The sequence below is a fragment of the Antennarius striatus genome, chromosome 23 (assembly GCF_040054535.1).
Source record: "Antennarius striatus isolate MH-2024 chromosome 23, ASM4005453v1, whole genome shotgun sequence".
Taxonomy (NCBI): domain Eukaryota; kingdom Metazoa; phylum Chordata; class Actinopteri; order Lophiiformes; family Antennariidae; genus Antennarius; species Antennarius striatus.
In genome coordinates this window covers 12,330,502-12,343,470 of record NC_090798.1, presented here as the reverse complement: position 1 = coordinate 12,343,470, position 12,969 = coordinate 12,330,502, and the positions used below count along the sequence as shown (strand labels likewise).

Genomic DNA, 12,969 nt, shown 5'->3' with positions numbered 1-12,969 from the left:
TCATTTATAGTGAACACAACTTCTTCCCCCAGAAAAGTTTTTGGGAATCATTAAAAGACGAGGGCGGGCCGGCGCCGTCAGACAAGCTCCTTCGGGGAGATGAAACCGGCGTGACTTTTTGAGTCAGGTCGACTGCGGCTCGTCTGCCCACTCCACCTTAACTTTCCTTCCTTTGTGCTTTTCTAGGTCACGCTGACATGCGGAACAGAGACAGCCTTGCGATCGGTGAAGGAGCCCAGCAAATGCCAGTACATCATGGACTTCCAGACTCCTGTGGCCTGTCAGCCGGTGCTGAAGCAGCGGGGCATTCACAGTGAACTGTGACCCCTTCACTGTCCCAGCCTGGATTATTTTAAACCCCCGCCGGCGAGCCCGCGGTGACAGGCCGGGGTCCTGAGGGCCGCCCCTCTGACATCTGTGTTGTCAGAACATATATGCTTCCAAGCCGGTCCTGCTGAGGTCAGAACCTGTTTCCGTGGCGCCCACAAACTCACGTCAAGTCGTCCATCTACGATTTAGTGCAGACACAGGTTTACACTAAACCGTCGTTGCGTTTGTCTAGTGATGTAGAGTAGGGAGTCGTGCTCTTTTCACCACATTATCACATTCAGTGTCATCGCTGCTATGGCAACAACAGGCAATAAAAAAACAGATGGTTCAATATTTTATTACAAATTCATCATTTTTAATCACAAACAGTGAAAAAGTCTTTAAAATATTGTGAATATAGTTTATTTACACCCTTTGCCGCCTGTGTGTTACTGTGCTATTTATGATGCAGTTACGTAACAGCCCCTCCGCTCTTTAATGGGAGGGGTGAAATCAGCTGTCCGGCATCCAATAGGCTGCCTGATATTTTCCTACCCTGCTGGGGCAACTGTGTGGCTGTTTGCCTGCGAGCGGTGCAATAGCCCGAGGCCGAATCGCCCAGGGAACGCTGTTTTTGATTCATCTGGCTTCGGCTCGCATCCGCGTCCTCCGCCTGACGGCGACTCCCGACGATTTACATTCATGGTTTGTCTTCGCCGTGACGGTTAAAGGTGATCTAAGGCGTCGCACAAGTAGGACTGGAAACATTCCTGCGAATTGTTGTAGAGCGCGTAGCGTCGACGTGAAGCGACTTCAGATTCGGAGAGAAGAGTTCTGGAGGAAGAGATCTAGTTTTTTCTCGAGATATAATCCATTTTGATTCGTCTCCAATCTCGTAGGAACGTCGTTAAGGATTTTATCCCCTCCCTCATTCGACATTTATAATACGCAACAAATGCCGAACCTGAAGTCAGCATAAAAAACACAAAGCGTTGACAAAAAACTGTCAATCACGGCGTTGAGATCGGCGTTCTCGTCTTAACGTCGCGTTCCTGACATCTGGAATCGATTTGATATTGCATCATCGCCATATGGTGACATCACACATTGGATGAAACCTCTCACGAGTCGACAGTCTGGTCTCGACAGCTCCTGGCTTTTTCTTGAATGATCGTCGCGTGTTAAATGACTTCTCGTGGCGTGGGCGGGCCGTCCCCCCTCAGAAGATCGCCGTCTAAACGGACGGTTGTTTGCAGAATTTGCTGAACGGCGTTTTTTTTTTTTTTTTTTTGAAGCGCCTGGGCATTGATGCGCCGTTACACATCAGAAAGGAGGAAGGACTCAGTAGGGAAACACACTCACACACCTCCGTACAGCACATTTGCACATGAAGGGCAGGGATGGAAAGTCTTTCCAGTTGAGCGTGGGCGTATTTGTGCGTTGACTCCAAATTGCTAAAAGAGCCCAGAGGCTTTATATCGCGTTCAGTCTCCAACTCGGCTTTGTGGAAACTAGTTCAGGGTACCTGTTCTCTGAAGGGGGAGACGGCGGGGCCCCCGCCTGACTGACTGACTGACTAGCGAGCGACTAACACCCACCACAGCCCGGCGCCGCGTTTGCTCTTTTTGAGATTGTTTTTTTTTTAAGCTTCCAGCTTTGAAGGGAGGCCAGTTACCCCCCCCCCCCGCCTCCCCCCGGAGGGCTAAGAGGCAAAAAGAAAACGGGCGACAGTCACATCCATCACGTCCACGCTTCACCATCAAACCCACGTACAAGCAGCGCCGTGGAGAGGCGTTGTGAGAATACATTACGTACAGTATGCACACATTCTCTTATGTAAAGCTTCTATTTATTTAAGCTTCTACTTTTTTTTTTTTTGCACAAAATCCACATTATATATATTAAATAGAAAAATCCGGCCACTTGGGGGCGCCGAAACAACTTTTAACAAAGAAACTGATTTATTTTTGCATTTAGCAGCTACAAATATTAAAGTAATAACACCTGTTTTTATGGTTTGCTATGCTAATATGCTAACTTTGTTGTTAGCATGAAGCTTCCAAAATGATGGAGAATAGTGAGTTAAACGGATTAGAGATAACCTGTTTAGATCCGAGGAGCTTATTCCCTTTTGATGCGCAAAAAAACTGAAGGAAAATGAATTTAAAAGCTTCATTTATGTTACGAGTTTCAGTTTTGAGAGAGAAAGAATGTTATGTAGTTCGTTCTGCTTTTATAAGTTACATAATCTGGCTGTAAAATCGCTTCGTCGTGTCTTGATGAAGGTCTCTGAGAAAGATGAGCGGCGCAACGTTTCAGAAACGCCACGAAACGCAGTCCAGTAACAGCGTGATGGAGAAGGAGAAAGGCTGGTAGTGGTAGGAGGACAGGAAGAGACGGGGCGGGGGCTACACCGATAGCAAATTAACTAAATGACTGTGACAAAGCTGGAGGGAGAACTCTGCTTTGAGAGGAGGGGGGGGGACAAACAGCTGAGGGAGGAGCAGAGGAAGAGATGGAGGGAGGGAGGAGAGGAAACGCGTTTCTGTTGGTGCTTTCACGTCGCCGAGCGAGGCTCAACACTTCCCCCGTGGAGGGGATGAGTGGAAGCGCGTCGCTGTTGGAGGCTGGGGCGGGGGGGGCGAGCTGTGATAGCGTGTGGTTAGCATGTGGTTAGCAGGGGCCTCCCGCCGGCGGGTTCTCCCACCTACAGGAAAGAAACGGAGAGGAGCGCCGGCCCGGGACGCATGCTAGCTGCTAATCGCCACGCTGATCCGGAGTTCCTGTCGCAAACAGATGACATCATCGGCGTTGTATCAAGGGGGGGGGGGTCGAGGAGTCGGGTTCGATTGAAACGGAACCACCCGGATTACAGATGAAACGAAAAGCAGGGATGAGGAGAGAGATTTCGATCCCAGCGGGCGAGGGGAGGGGACCGCTCTGTACTGGGCGCCGTTTCTCCACAGGAGCTCGTTAATGAGCGGCGGGTTTGTGAGTAATTATCGGTTATCATCCTGATAACAGTCATTGCTCCGGTGGAGCGTTCTCCACGCACTTATTCAATTATGGAAATTATTAACAAAGCGTCGTCGTGGCGTCGCTGCTTTGCATTTCAAACATATAGCCTAGCTAGCACGGGTTGTTGTTTTTGTGTTTGCGATGGCGCGGCGTTTTTGTGGGAGGGGCTAGAAATGGGGTAAACAAGGAGGACTGAACACAACTTTCAAAACAAACAACGGAATTTAAACGAAGCCACGAGGAGAACGGATCGCATTAGCTTGCTAGCGCTAGCTAGTGCTAGCCAAAATGTCCACATGAAGGTCGATTAAAATAGAAATAATGCTCAGATTGAGTGGGGGGTGGGTGGTGGGGGGGGTGGAGGAGCAAGGTTGACAATGGGGGAGGCGGCCTCCAGACGTGGCGCTAAAATCGGACGCGGCAAAGCCCCGTCATTGGCTCGCACCCATCGCCCACGGCGATACGAGCTCTAGCCACGCCCCGCCCCCCCCAGCACTGAATCACGCATCACTGACCTATAAGTTCATCATTTTTTTGCAAAAGGAAAAGCCTGGATTCACCTGATGAAGGTGAAGGTAAGGTGGGGGTGTGTGTGTGGGGGGGGTGTCTCCTGCCACCACAGATTTGGATCAGAATTCCTGATCGCAGAATCAAAGTCAGCGCCATCAATATTTCATCAGAGGAGAAGCTGGCGGTCGACACGCACCCCCCCCCCCCTCCACGCCAAACCTCCCCCTCTGCCATGTTACTATTTTTGAGGCTACCGGCTGTCTGTCCTGTGGGAGGGTGGGGGGGGGGGGGGGTTTAATGTCAAACCTTTAAATAGTTTGGAGATTTAAAGAAACAGAGTTCGTGCTAATATGCTAATGTTAGCATGCTGAGGTTTTGTGTCGTCAGCAAAGACTTTGAAAAAAAAGGGAAACCTGTGAAAACAAAACAAAAAAAACAACCGTATCCATGACAACAACAGCGACTCCTACAGGTGGAGGTGAAGTTAACGCATTCAAGGGGGGGAGGGGGGGGGGAACAGAAACTTTGCATTATTTTTAGAAGGAAATGATGTCTGAGCATCTCAGTAATTATAAAGCAATCCAGAGCCGGCTGATAGGCGTCCAGTGGACACCCCCCCCCCACTCCACCCCCCACCCGCTGCCTTATCTGTTCCCAACACAACCGCTCCGACTGCTACATGCATTTTAATACGGTAATTATCCAGCCAATTCTAAACATTCACCAAAAAGGAAAAGCTGGCTAAAGCGTTTCAAAATGGGATCCAGCCACCGGGTTCCAAACTCGTGCTTCCTGATTAGGAGGATTTATTCTCGGTATTTATAGCCCCCCCCTATCTCCTTTGTGCCTCCGGCAGACAGGCTATTTACAGTATTTTGCTTCCGTCATTTTGGCCGATCTGGAAACGTGATAAACTGAATAAATTTTTTTTTTTTTTTTAAAAGATGATGTTGTACGACATAAAGAAGCGTTGGTCGGTCGACGCGCATTCATCCGTCCGTCTGCTCGCATTGTTAGGAGCTACAATAGAGAGTCGTCTCCGAGCGCTGAGTCAGCAGAATGTTTGCTTCTTTTCTACCTCAGCTGGGGGAACAAAGTCGTGTTTGACAACCTCGGTCCCAAAGTTGTTCCGTCGGTTTTCTTTTTTTTTTTTAACGCCAGCTAAAATAAATGGATATAGAATCAGAGAGAAAGAGTTAGAGAGAGAGAGACCGGGGGGGGCGAGGAGAGGACCTCCCCACGGACTCCTCTATCTCCAGGCAAGTTTTCTCTTGTTTGATGGAGCTCAACAGACAAGAGTTTTCTCACCCAGGTGAAGTTAATGGGAAGCGGCAACCGCAGCGCCAGGGCTGCAAACATCTTAGCACACAGTTTGCCAAAAATTGGTTGCAGGGGAAAGAGAAAAAAGAAAACCCAAAGTTGCTCTTTTTCTGCTTTGTTTAAGGGGGTCATGGGGGTTCAATAGATCCGTTTTGCTGGAGTGGGTCGGATCTGGGAGTTCTTCAGTTTTGTAAAAAGCGTTCCGTTGGTGCACGACCTCCGCTGTGAGGTGGATTCCAGGGGGGAAACCGCAGCGTCAACCTCAACAAAGATGGATCCCGACTCGAGGAAACGAGTCTCACAAGTCAGCGTCTCCCTCACGATGACGTATCTCGCCATGGTAACCATCCTGAAAGATCAGGATGACTTTTGGGTGTATTTCTCTGCCTGTATTCGGAGTCCCGTCTCCTGGTCTTCATCATTCTGTCTCCGTCTCTATCCATGCATGATTTGCTCTTCTTTCTCTCTCCATCTCGTCCCCCCTCCCAGGCTAGTTTTGCAGCCTCGCCTGTGGGCCCGGGGATGTTGTATTAATTAACTCGCCTCGCTGCACTCTCATCAAGCTGCCGGTAAATGGCAACGCTCCAAGTTTCCCCTCCCGGAGCGCGCCAAGATGGCAGCATCCGTAAACAACGTCAAATTTATGGTGCTGCAGTCGGAGCGGCGAAGGCCCCTGCTACTCCTCCTCCTCTTCCTCTGGATGAACGCGTCGTCCGTGCGCCGCCTCGCCTCCGAAACGCGTGTGGTTTTAATACGCAAACGCATTTTCATTCGACCCAAACTGCCGTCGCCGTCATCGGTTTCTCCAACATGTTATTTACAACTGCAGCTGGGAACAAAGTCGAATATGTTGGGGTTTTTTTGTGCGCCTCCTGCGCAGCGTTGGTGCAGTCATAAACAATTTGTGTATCTTTTTTACGTGGCGTGATTAAAACGGGTGCAAATCTTTGTCAATATTAACATGGTCTGACGAGCAGCCGCGCAAATGACGCGGCTCCTCGGAGCGCACCGATCGTAACGAGGTAAATATTACAGCGGGAAGAGAAAGGTGGACGCATCGAACCCACCAGAGGATACCCCAGCCCTACTCTCACTCTGAACGGCCCCTACACATCATAAATAATTCCATCTCGCTGGATATTCTAATACAGTGTTTGCTTGAAAAGCTGCTTTGTTAACGTGCTCCCTCTTCGTCACTGATGTGAGCATCATTTACCACGTTGCGCACGAGCAGCGCTAACGGTTTAATGAAGAGTTCAGGCCAAAATAAAACATTGCAATCACGTAGCCATTCCTCGGGATTCGAGCTGCTCGTCATACGAGATATTTGAGATATAAGTCGTCATTCTGTCCCTATTTTTGTTCAACGTACAAGCAAAAATGCGAGATACCAGTCGTGCTTTGGGACATCACTGCTAGCTAGTGGATGGATACAACCTCAGCTGTGACTGGATCTCGTTCTCGTTGGCGGAGTAAAGACGTAGCTCGTGTGTTCTCTGGACTTTTGGGTTTCTTTTCATTCTTTATCATTGTTTACGTAACTTATATATAATTCATTATTCACAGGTAAAGTCTGCATGTCTATTGGTTGATAAAAATGTTTTTTTTAATATAATTTAGGGGGGTTGGGGCTTTTTTACAACACTAAAATGGATTAAAGTGATAACAGTTCTTTAAAATGAATAAACATTGTTTGACTTTTGAGTCTTTTATACTAAGATACTAAACGAATTAAGCTAGTATGTCGAGGTACGAGTGTATTTCCAATCAATCGGTCTGTATTTACGTCAACAGGCCCATGAGGCCAAAGTTCAGGACTCTGCTACACCTGAAAAAGATGCAAACATCCCGGCAAAAGGCTCAGAAAAAGATGGGACATGAACACAAAGGGACGTAAATCAAATATAACCGCACAAAGATGGTAAAAACCCCCACACTAGAGACAGGAAAATACACAAAAGACTCAAAACACAACCGCAAACTGGTTCAAATTGTTACTGCAGGGATGGAAAATAACTAGAAATAACAAGAGAGCTGATGTGAAGACATGCATGAAGACAGGAAGACGACCTCACTGCAGCTTTCCACGCATCTGCATGTCGCCGCGTGCAGCCAATCCACCCTGAGCCGGTCAGCAGCCTCCGAGACGGAAGCAATAAGCCGCGAAACGGAGAGCGAGTCACGCTACTCATCCGGGAGGCCGAGCTCAGGGACGCGCCGACCGAACGTCATCCATAAACAATGATCAGAGGCTGTTTTCTCCCACAGACGTGGCTCACGTCTGTTTTCTCTCTCCTGGCGGCAGCGGCGGATGAAAATAGCCATCGGAGAGACACGCCCAGAAAGACAGTGAAATCAAACATCATTATTCCTGGGGTAAATATTGTGATGAGATCTAATCTCCACCGGCTGCAGAGGAAATGAGGGGCGAGGCTCTATTCTAGTCGGACTTAAATTAGGCCTTATTACTGGATTGCTGCAGCTGCTTCAGCCGCCGCCTGGTGTGGACGCGAAGCTCGCATAAAGACGACGAATGAGTAAAAGTAACGGAGGCGTGTGTGGCTACATTCTGTTAGCGTTGCTTCATGCGCAAATTTAAATCATTCGGGAAAATAAAGGAGTTGCAGGGGAATTAAATCTGCCACACGCCGTTCATTGATATTGTTCTGGGGGGAGACACTCGTGTTCAATCTGCTGCAGACGCACGAGACACTTTGTGGGCGGTTTTGGCTCGCAGTGACATCAGAGAAGACATCAAAGCCTCGTCAGAGAAGATGTGGCTGATAAAAATCGAATTGTGATGGGAGACAGAAGCTAACACTGTAGGCATGAATAGCTCATCGACAGCCTCAGGTAACGGCGAGAGGAAAATTAAGATCGGTACGTGGACCAACTGTGGGAAAAGAGTATTTACCGCTCAATTTTCCTCCTGCTGTTACGGCTTCTGACCAGCAGGAGTCCCGAGCAAACTCTCAGGCTAGAGAAAAGAACCCTTTTTCAAAAACAACTGGTTTCGAAAGCCTCGGCGCTTCAAGAAAGAATCACTACCGACCCTCAGCAGTTTTCTCCAAGCAGAAACCCATCTTTGATTTCCAGAAGTCAACAGTCAGGATGGATTTCTCCTCTGTTCTCTCCGACTGCTGAGAGAAAAGAGGCAGAGGAAGGAGCCGCGTTCTGTTGATTTCCTTCCTGCTGCCGCCGGCTCGCCACCGCTGCTATTCTCGGCGTTCGATTTGCGTGGGGTTTGAGAGGAGATTCTGCCACTGCGCCGCAAAATGAGAAATGACACGGTTCCCCAAACGTGGCGCCTCATCGGCCCGTTATGGATTAGTTAAGGCTGTTATTATAATCTGCACCCCTTTTCATCGCCTCGCTTATGGAACGAAGGTGCCAAGGCCTCATAGGGAGAACAACACGGAGCGCCGCTCACAATCATTTGAGGATAGATGACAGCTGGTTGACGGGGATGGAGGAAGAGCTCCCATCATCTGTGGTCATCCAATCAATGAACACATTCGGAAAAGAGAACCAGGAAGAAGCAGAGGGACGTCCCCAACCGAGAACAATTCTTCCAATGTTGGAAAATTGGCAAGACGGACGTTTTCACGCGACATACCTTCATGGGGAGAAAAAAAAAGCTTCATTATTTGTGAACCCTAACATTTAATTACTTTCAAGATGGAGAAAAGTGCTACTTAAACTCGGTTTGACTGTTTTCAACTGCAATTGACTCATCTGAATTCACGCTCGATCAACAAGGACCGCCGATCGCCACTTATCCTCTTAAAACGGGGGGCGGAACGAGCGCAACCCTTCCCTGTGAAGAAGGATATTTCATGAAAGGAGAGGTGCTTTTAAACGTAGCTGTGGATTATCGGTGTCACCGGGGCCGTTACAGGGATCACATAAAGGACCGCTCTTCATCCACTCCACCCCCAATTAGCTTAAAGGCCTTTTTATTTCAAAACGCTCCATCGTTTCATTGGTCTTTGAATCATAACATTCGATTTTATCTGCAGTTCTTGCTCACCAGATCTTAGTTTTGCTGTGGAATCTGAACCGGACGGCGGATGCAAATTATAAACGAGCATAAAAGAGAATCTGGTGGGCCATAAATAACCGTATGTAAATAGGTTTACACCAGCCTGCTGATGTCAGCAGCTCCGTTTTATCTCCCGTCCCGTCACCGGAAAGGGGGTTAGAGCACCGAATGGGTGGCGACGTGGAGGGGACGCCATCTGTGTGACCCCCTTTTATTTCCATTAACACGGAGGTGAATGTAGACGACGACAAAGAGGAATCGTTTGGAGATGGACTCAACATGAACGCAATAGAAACATACAAAATAGCGACAGCTCCAAAGCTACGAGTGCTAAGCTACACAACAGATTCATAATTTAACACAACAGTTGCACGCTCACCATTCCAGAGTAGAGCGTCTACACTGGTGGAATCAGGATGGAGCTACCTGTAGAGGGCGCTGAAGAGGACGATCGGGTTGTCAATGCAGAGATTTTTTTTTTTGTTACCGATACTAAAATATTCATATATTCACAGGGTATTTGTGTCTTTTTAAGTGTGGTTAAACTGGTTAGCCGAATCTCAACGGTTGGAACCCGGTGGCCAGAGGGCGCCACAGCGGAACATCGAGAAGTTTTAGTTCATCTCCATGAGGCGGTTGACACCAAAAGGAATATTCTCGCCTCTGCGATGCCTTCAGACGTTGCTCAGGATAAACAGACGTCCTTTATTCTTCATGTATTTTGAGATTTGCGTGACTGCTGATCCAAAGCGCTCAAAAAGGGGTCAAAGAAATTTCCAAGCAGCGGCACAAAAAAAAAAAAAGCTCTCAGATGAGTCAAAGCGGCGCCGGAGGAGACTCCTTAGACTCCTTACGTAGGGTGCGACATCAACTCGCGACTCATCTGTGATGGCCATTAACCGCCGGCGCGTAATCCTGCTCTTACGAGCAGCATGTAATCAGTACATATAGGAGAATGTCCAATCATTACACGTCAGTCACGATTAGAGCAGCTGGCAGACGAGCCTCACAAGTCAGATAAGAAACAAACAGGCCGTCACTCAGGCGGCGCTCCTCGCATCACCATCGCCATGCAACCTTAATATTGACGTCCGGGATGCTTTTAAACTGTAAAAACGACTGGATGCATGATAAAAATTGCCGTCAGGAAGGATTACTTTTGGTCGAACGGAGGAGGAAGTAACAGAAAAAGTTCCTTTAATCAGCGACAGATGAGCCTCCTTCTTTCTGCAGCTGCAAACCGCCGACAAAATGACTCCCTCACCTAAAAGGCGGCGAGGTTTTATCCAGCTTCCGCGTCCTTGCGATGCCCATGAAGTGACAGCGGGGCGGTTTGAGGTGGCGGCTCTGCGGGGAGGCGCACTTCAAAGCAGGCCATTTCATCTTCAGCGAGACTCAAGTGGAGCATGAGATAAAAAAAGAGAAGGGTAGAAAAAGGAAAATCAATACTCTATCAGGCTTCCACCAACACGCCGGCGCCGGGCTTTGTGACGGCGTATTCAGTCCGGCGCTCCAATTACCCGCCGTCGCAGGACAGGAGAGAATTTTCCAGACGTTTGAGGTTGACATTTTTAAGAATAGTCTAATTAAACTGGATTTAGCTTCCTTCAAGTCGGCGCAGCGAGATCAGAGATTCAACGTCACCGACGACTGAGGCGAGTTTGACTTGTGGTTTAGAAATTTAAATGTTATTTTAATCAAGGTTTATTCAAAATGACTTTGACATTTGGTGAAACAGACTCCGACTCCTGATTGCCGGTGGGAAGACTGACGTTCTTGTTCACAAATAGTAAAAGATTTTGAAAATAGAAACTCCCTCAAATAAAAAAATCAGATTGGTGGAGATTTTTTTCCCCCCAGTCCTATTTGCACACATTTCCTCACTGGATGCTAAGCTAAAGTTAGCTCCCTGTAGCTTCATTTTTTAATTTTAAGGACAGATTGTTGTGGGGAAAAGAAAGCCTTTTTCACGTGCAGTTAGAGAAAAAACATTGATTCAATTCACAAAGCTGCATTGCCCTTCAAACTTATTTATTGATGTACTGAACATGGAAAAAATCCAAAGTATCCAAACACAAAGTAAAGAACATGTACATCCTTTTAAATACAACAAAAAAGGTTCTATTCCAAAAAACGCTGTGAACCAAGTCAGACTATACAACTTCAAATAAATAATTATTCCCATAAGAATCGAGATAAGAGGGGCGGGAGGCGACATCTTTTCATGCCGGACCCTAAGCACAAGTTCTCAAGACCAAATAATGGTGAAGTTTACAAAAAAGAAAAAAGGTTCTTTTGTACAACTGACAGGTCAGACATGAAAAATGTTGTCTCTACCCCACAGCAGCAAGTGTCACAACTCATCTAGACTTAAATTTAACTCGTACAAGTAACACAAAGAAGGAATAGAGAAAGAAAAAGCAGTCGCAAAGATAATTCTATAATGCATAGCACACTGCTCATTTAAGGGGAAGCATAACTAGTTGGTTTTAATCCAAGCAGGATGCAGCTGGAGTAATTCAGTGCATCTAGGGTTGACTGGCCCCCGCCCATCGTCACGACGGAGGTGCTGCTCTCTTGAATGAACTGCTTCACCGACCTTCCCCCAAAGTGAATAAAGCAATATACACCTTTATGATTTTAAAGACAGGTTATATGCATTACGTATATATTTATATATATGAGTATCAACGGAAAAACTAATCAAATAGTTCAAAACTGTGGTTTATATCCATTCTTTACCACATAAATATATATCTATAATGTTTATATATAAAAAACAAACATATGTCTATAGTTCTTAATCTTTTTTTACGAAGCAAGACTATCTACAGACCAAACGACCAACGAATTTTGATGCACTGTTAATGCTAGTCCATGGGACGACAAATCAAGTTCAACTGAAGGGGTACCTAAAAAAGTAAACATCGAAAATGAAAATACCTCAAGTACTCCAAGAAAGAAGGAAATTATATATAGATAACATCACACTTTCTGATGAAGTCCAAACTAGAACCAAAAGAAGTCAGCAAATACTCAACGTAAAAACAAAAAAAAAGGACGTATTTACACAGCTCAAAGCTCGGGGGGGGGAGGGGGTAACCCCGTCTTTCTTCAGACTCGTTCTTAAGCTGCTGCCGTCTTCAGCTCATCATCAAGCGCTCATACAAAGTATGTAAAAATCCTCCTCAGCTGATATTAAGACAAAATCTGTCTAATGCTATTATTGTAGGTACACCACAAAACACTGAGCCCCCGTCTGAAGGGATTCCTTTAGAAAGATCTAATTTCTAGGCCCCCCCTTTTGCCTTTTAAGACGCCTCCGCTGGAATTTTGCTTTTTTTTGTTGAATAAACTTTTTTTTCGCCCGCTCACAAATCAAAATCGGAAAAGCAAGTTGTCGGTCGTAACAACCGGGACAACAGGAGGGTGGGGGATGGGGGGGGGGCCCTAGATGATTCTACAAATGAAACCAGCACTGCCATTGATTCTATAATCTAAAGATAATACAAATATCTCAAAAGGTATCTCTTACATCATAAATCTCGCCAGAAATTTCCACCGCTGCAAACTTTCCTGTAAAGTTCAAAAGCTCACAAGGTGTCATATGAAGATATTTCTCAAAGTATCCAAGTCAAAATATTTTGTTCCAGGTCCAGTAAAAAGTGTCTCCAAATTTTTCTTTTTATAAAAATAGATGCTTTTTAAACCCACATCAAAGAGGTTCTTAGCTCTTTGGCAAGGTACTGCTTTAAGAATTTTTTTTTGTC

General features: G+C 46.6%; 1 protein-coding gene across 1 annotated transcript in view; it reads left to right on the top strand.

Moving 5' to 3' along the window:
- LOC137590922 (glucosidase 2 subunit beta-like) overlaps positions 1–1,571 on the top strand; it is a 94,085-nt gene extending 92,514 nt beyond the window's left edge. Inside the window, exon 15 of the mRNA XM_068308784.1 lies at positions 187–1,571. Coding sequence (XP_068164885.1) covers positions 187–324 — 138 coding nt within the window. The 3' untranslated portion in view covers positions 325–1,571. The remainder of the gene's footprint in view (positions 1–186) is intronic.
- Positions 1,572–12,969: the final 11,398 nt, after the last annotated feature.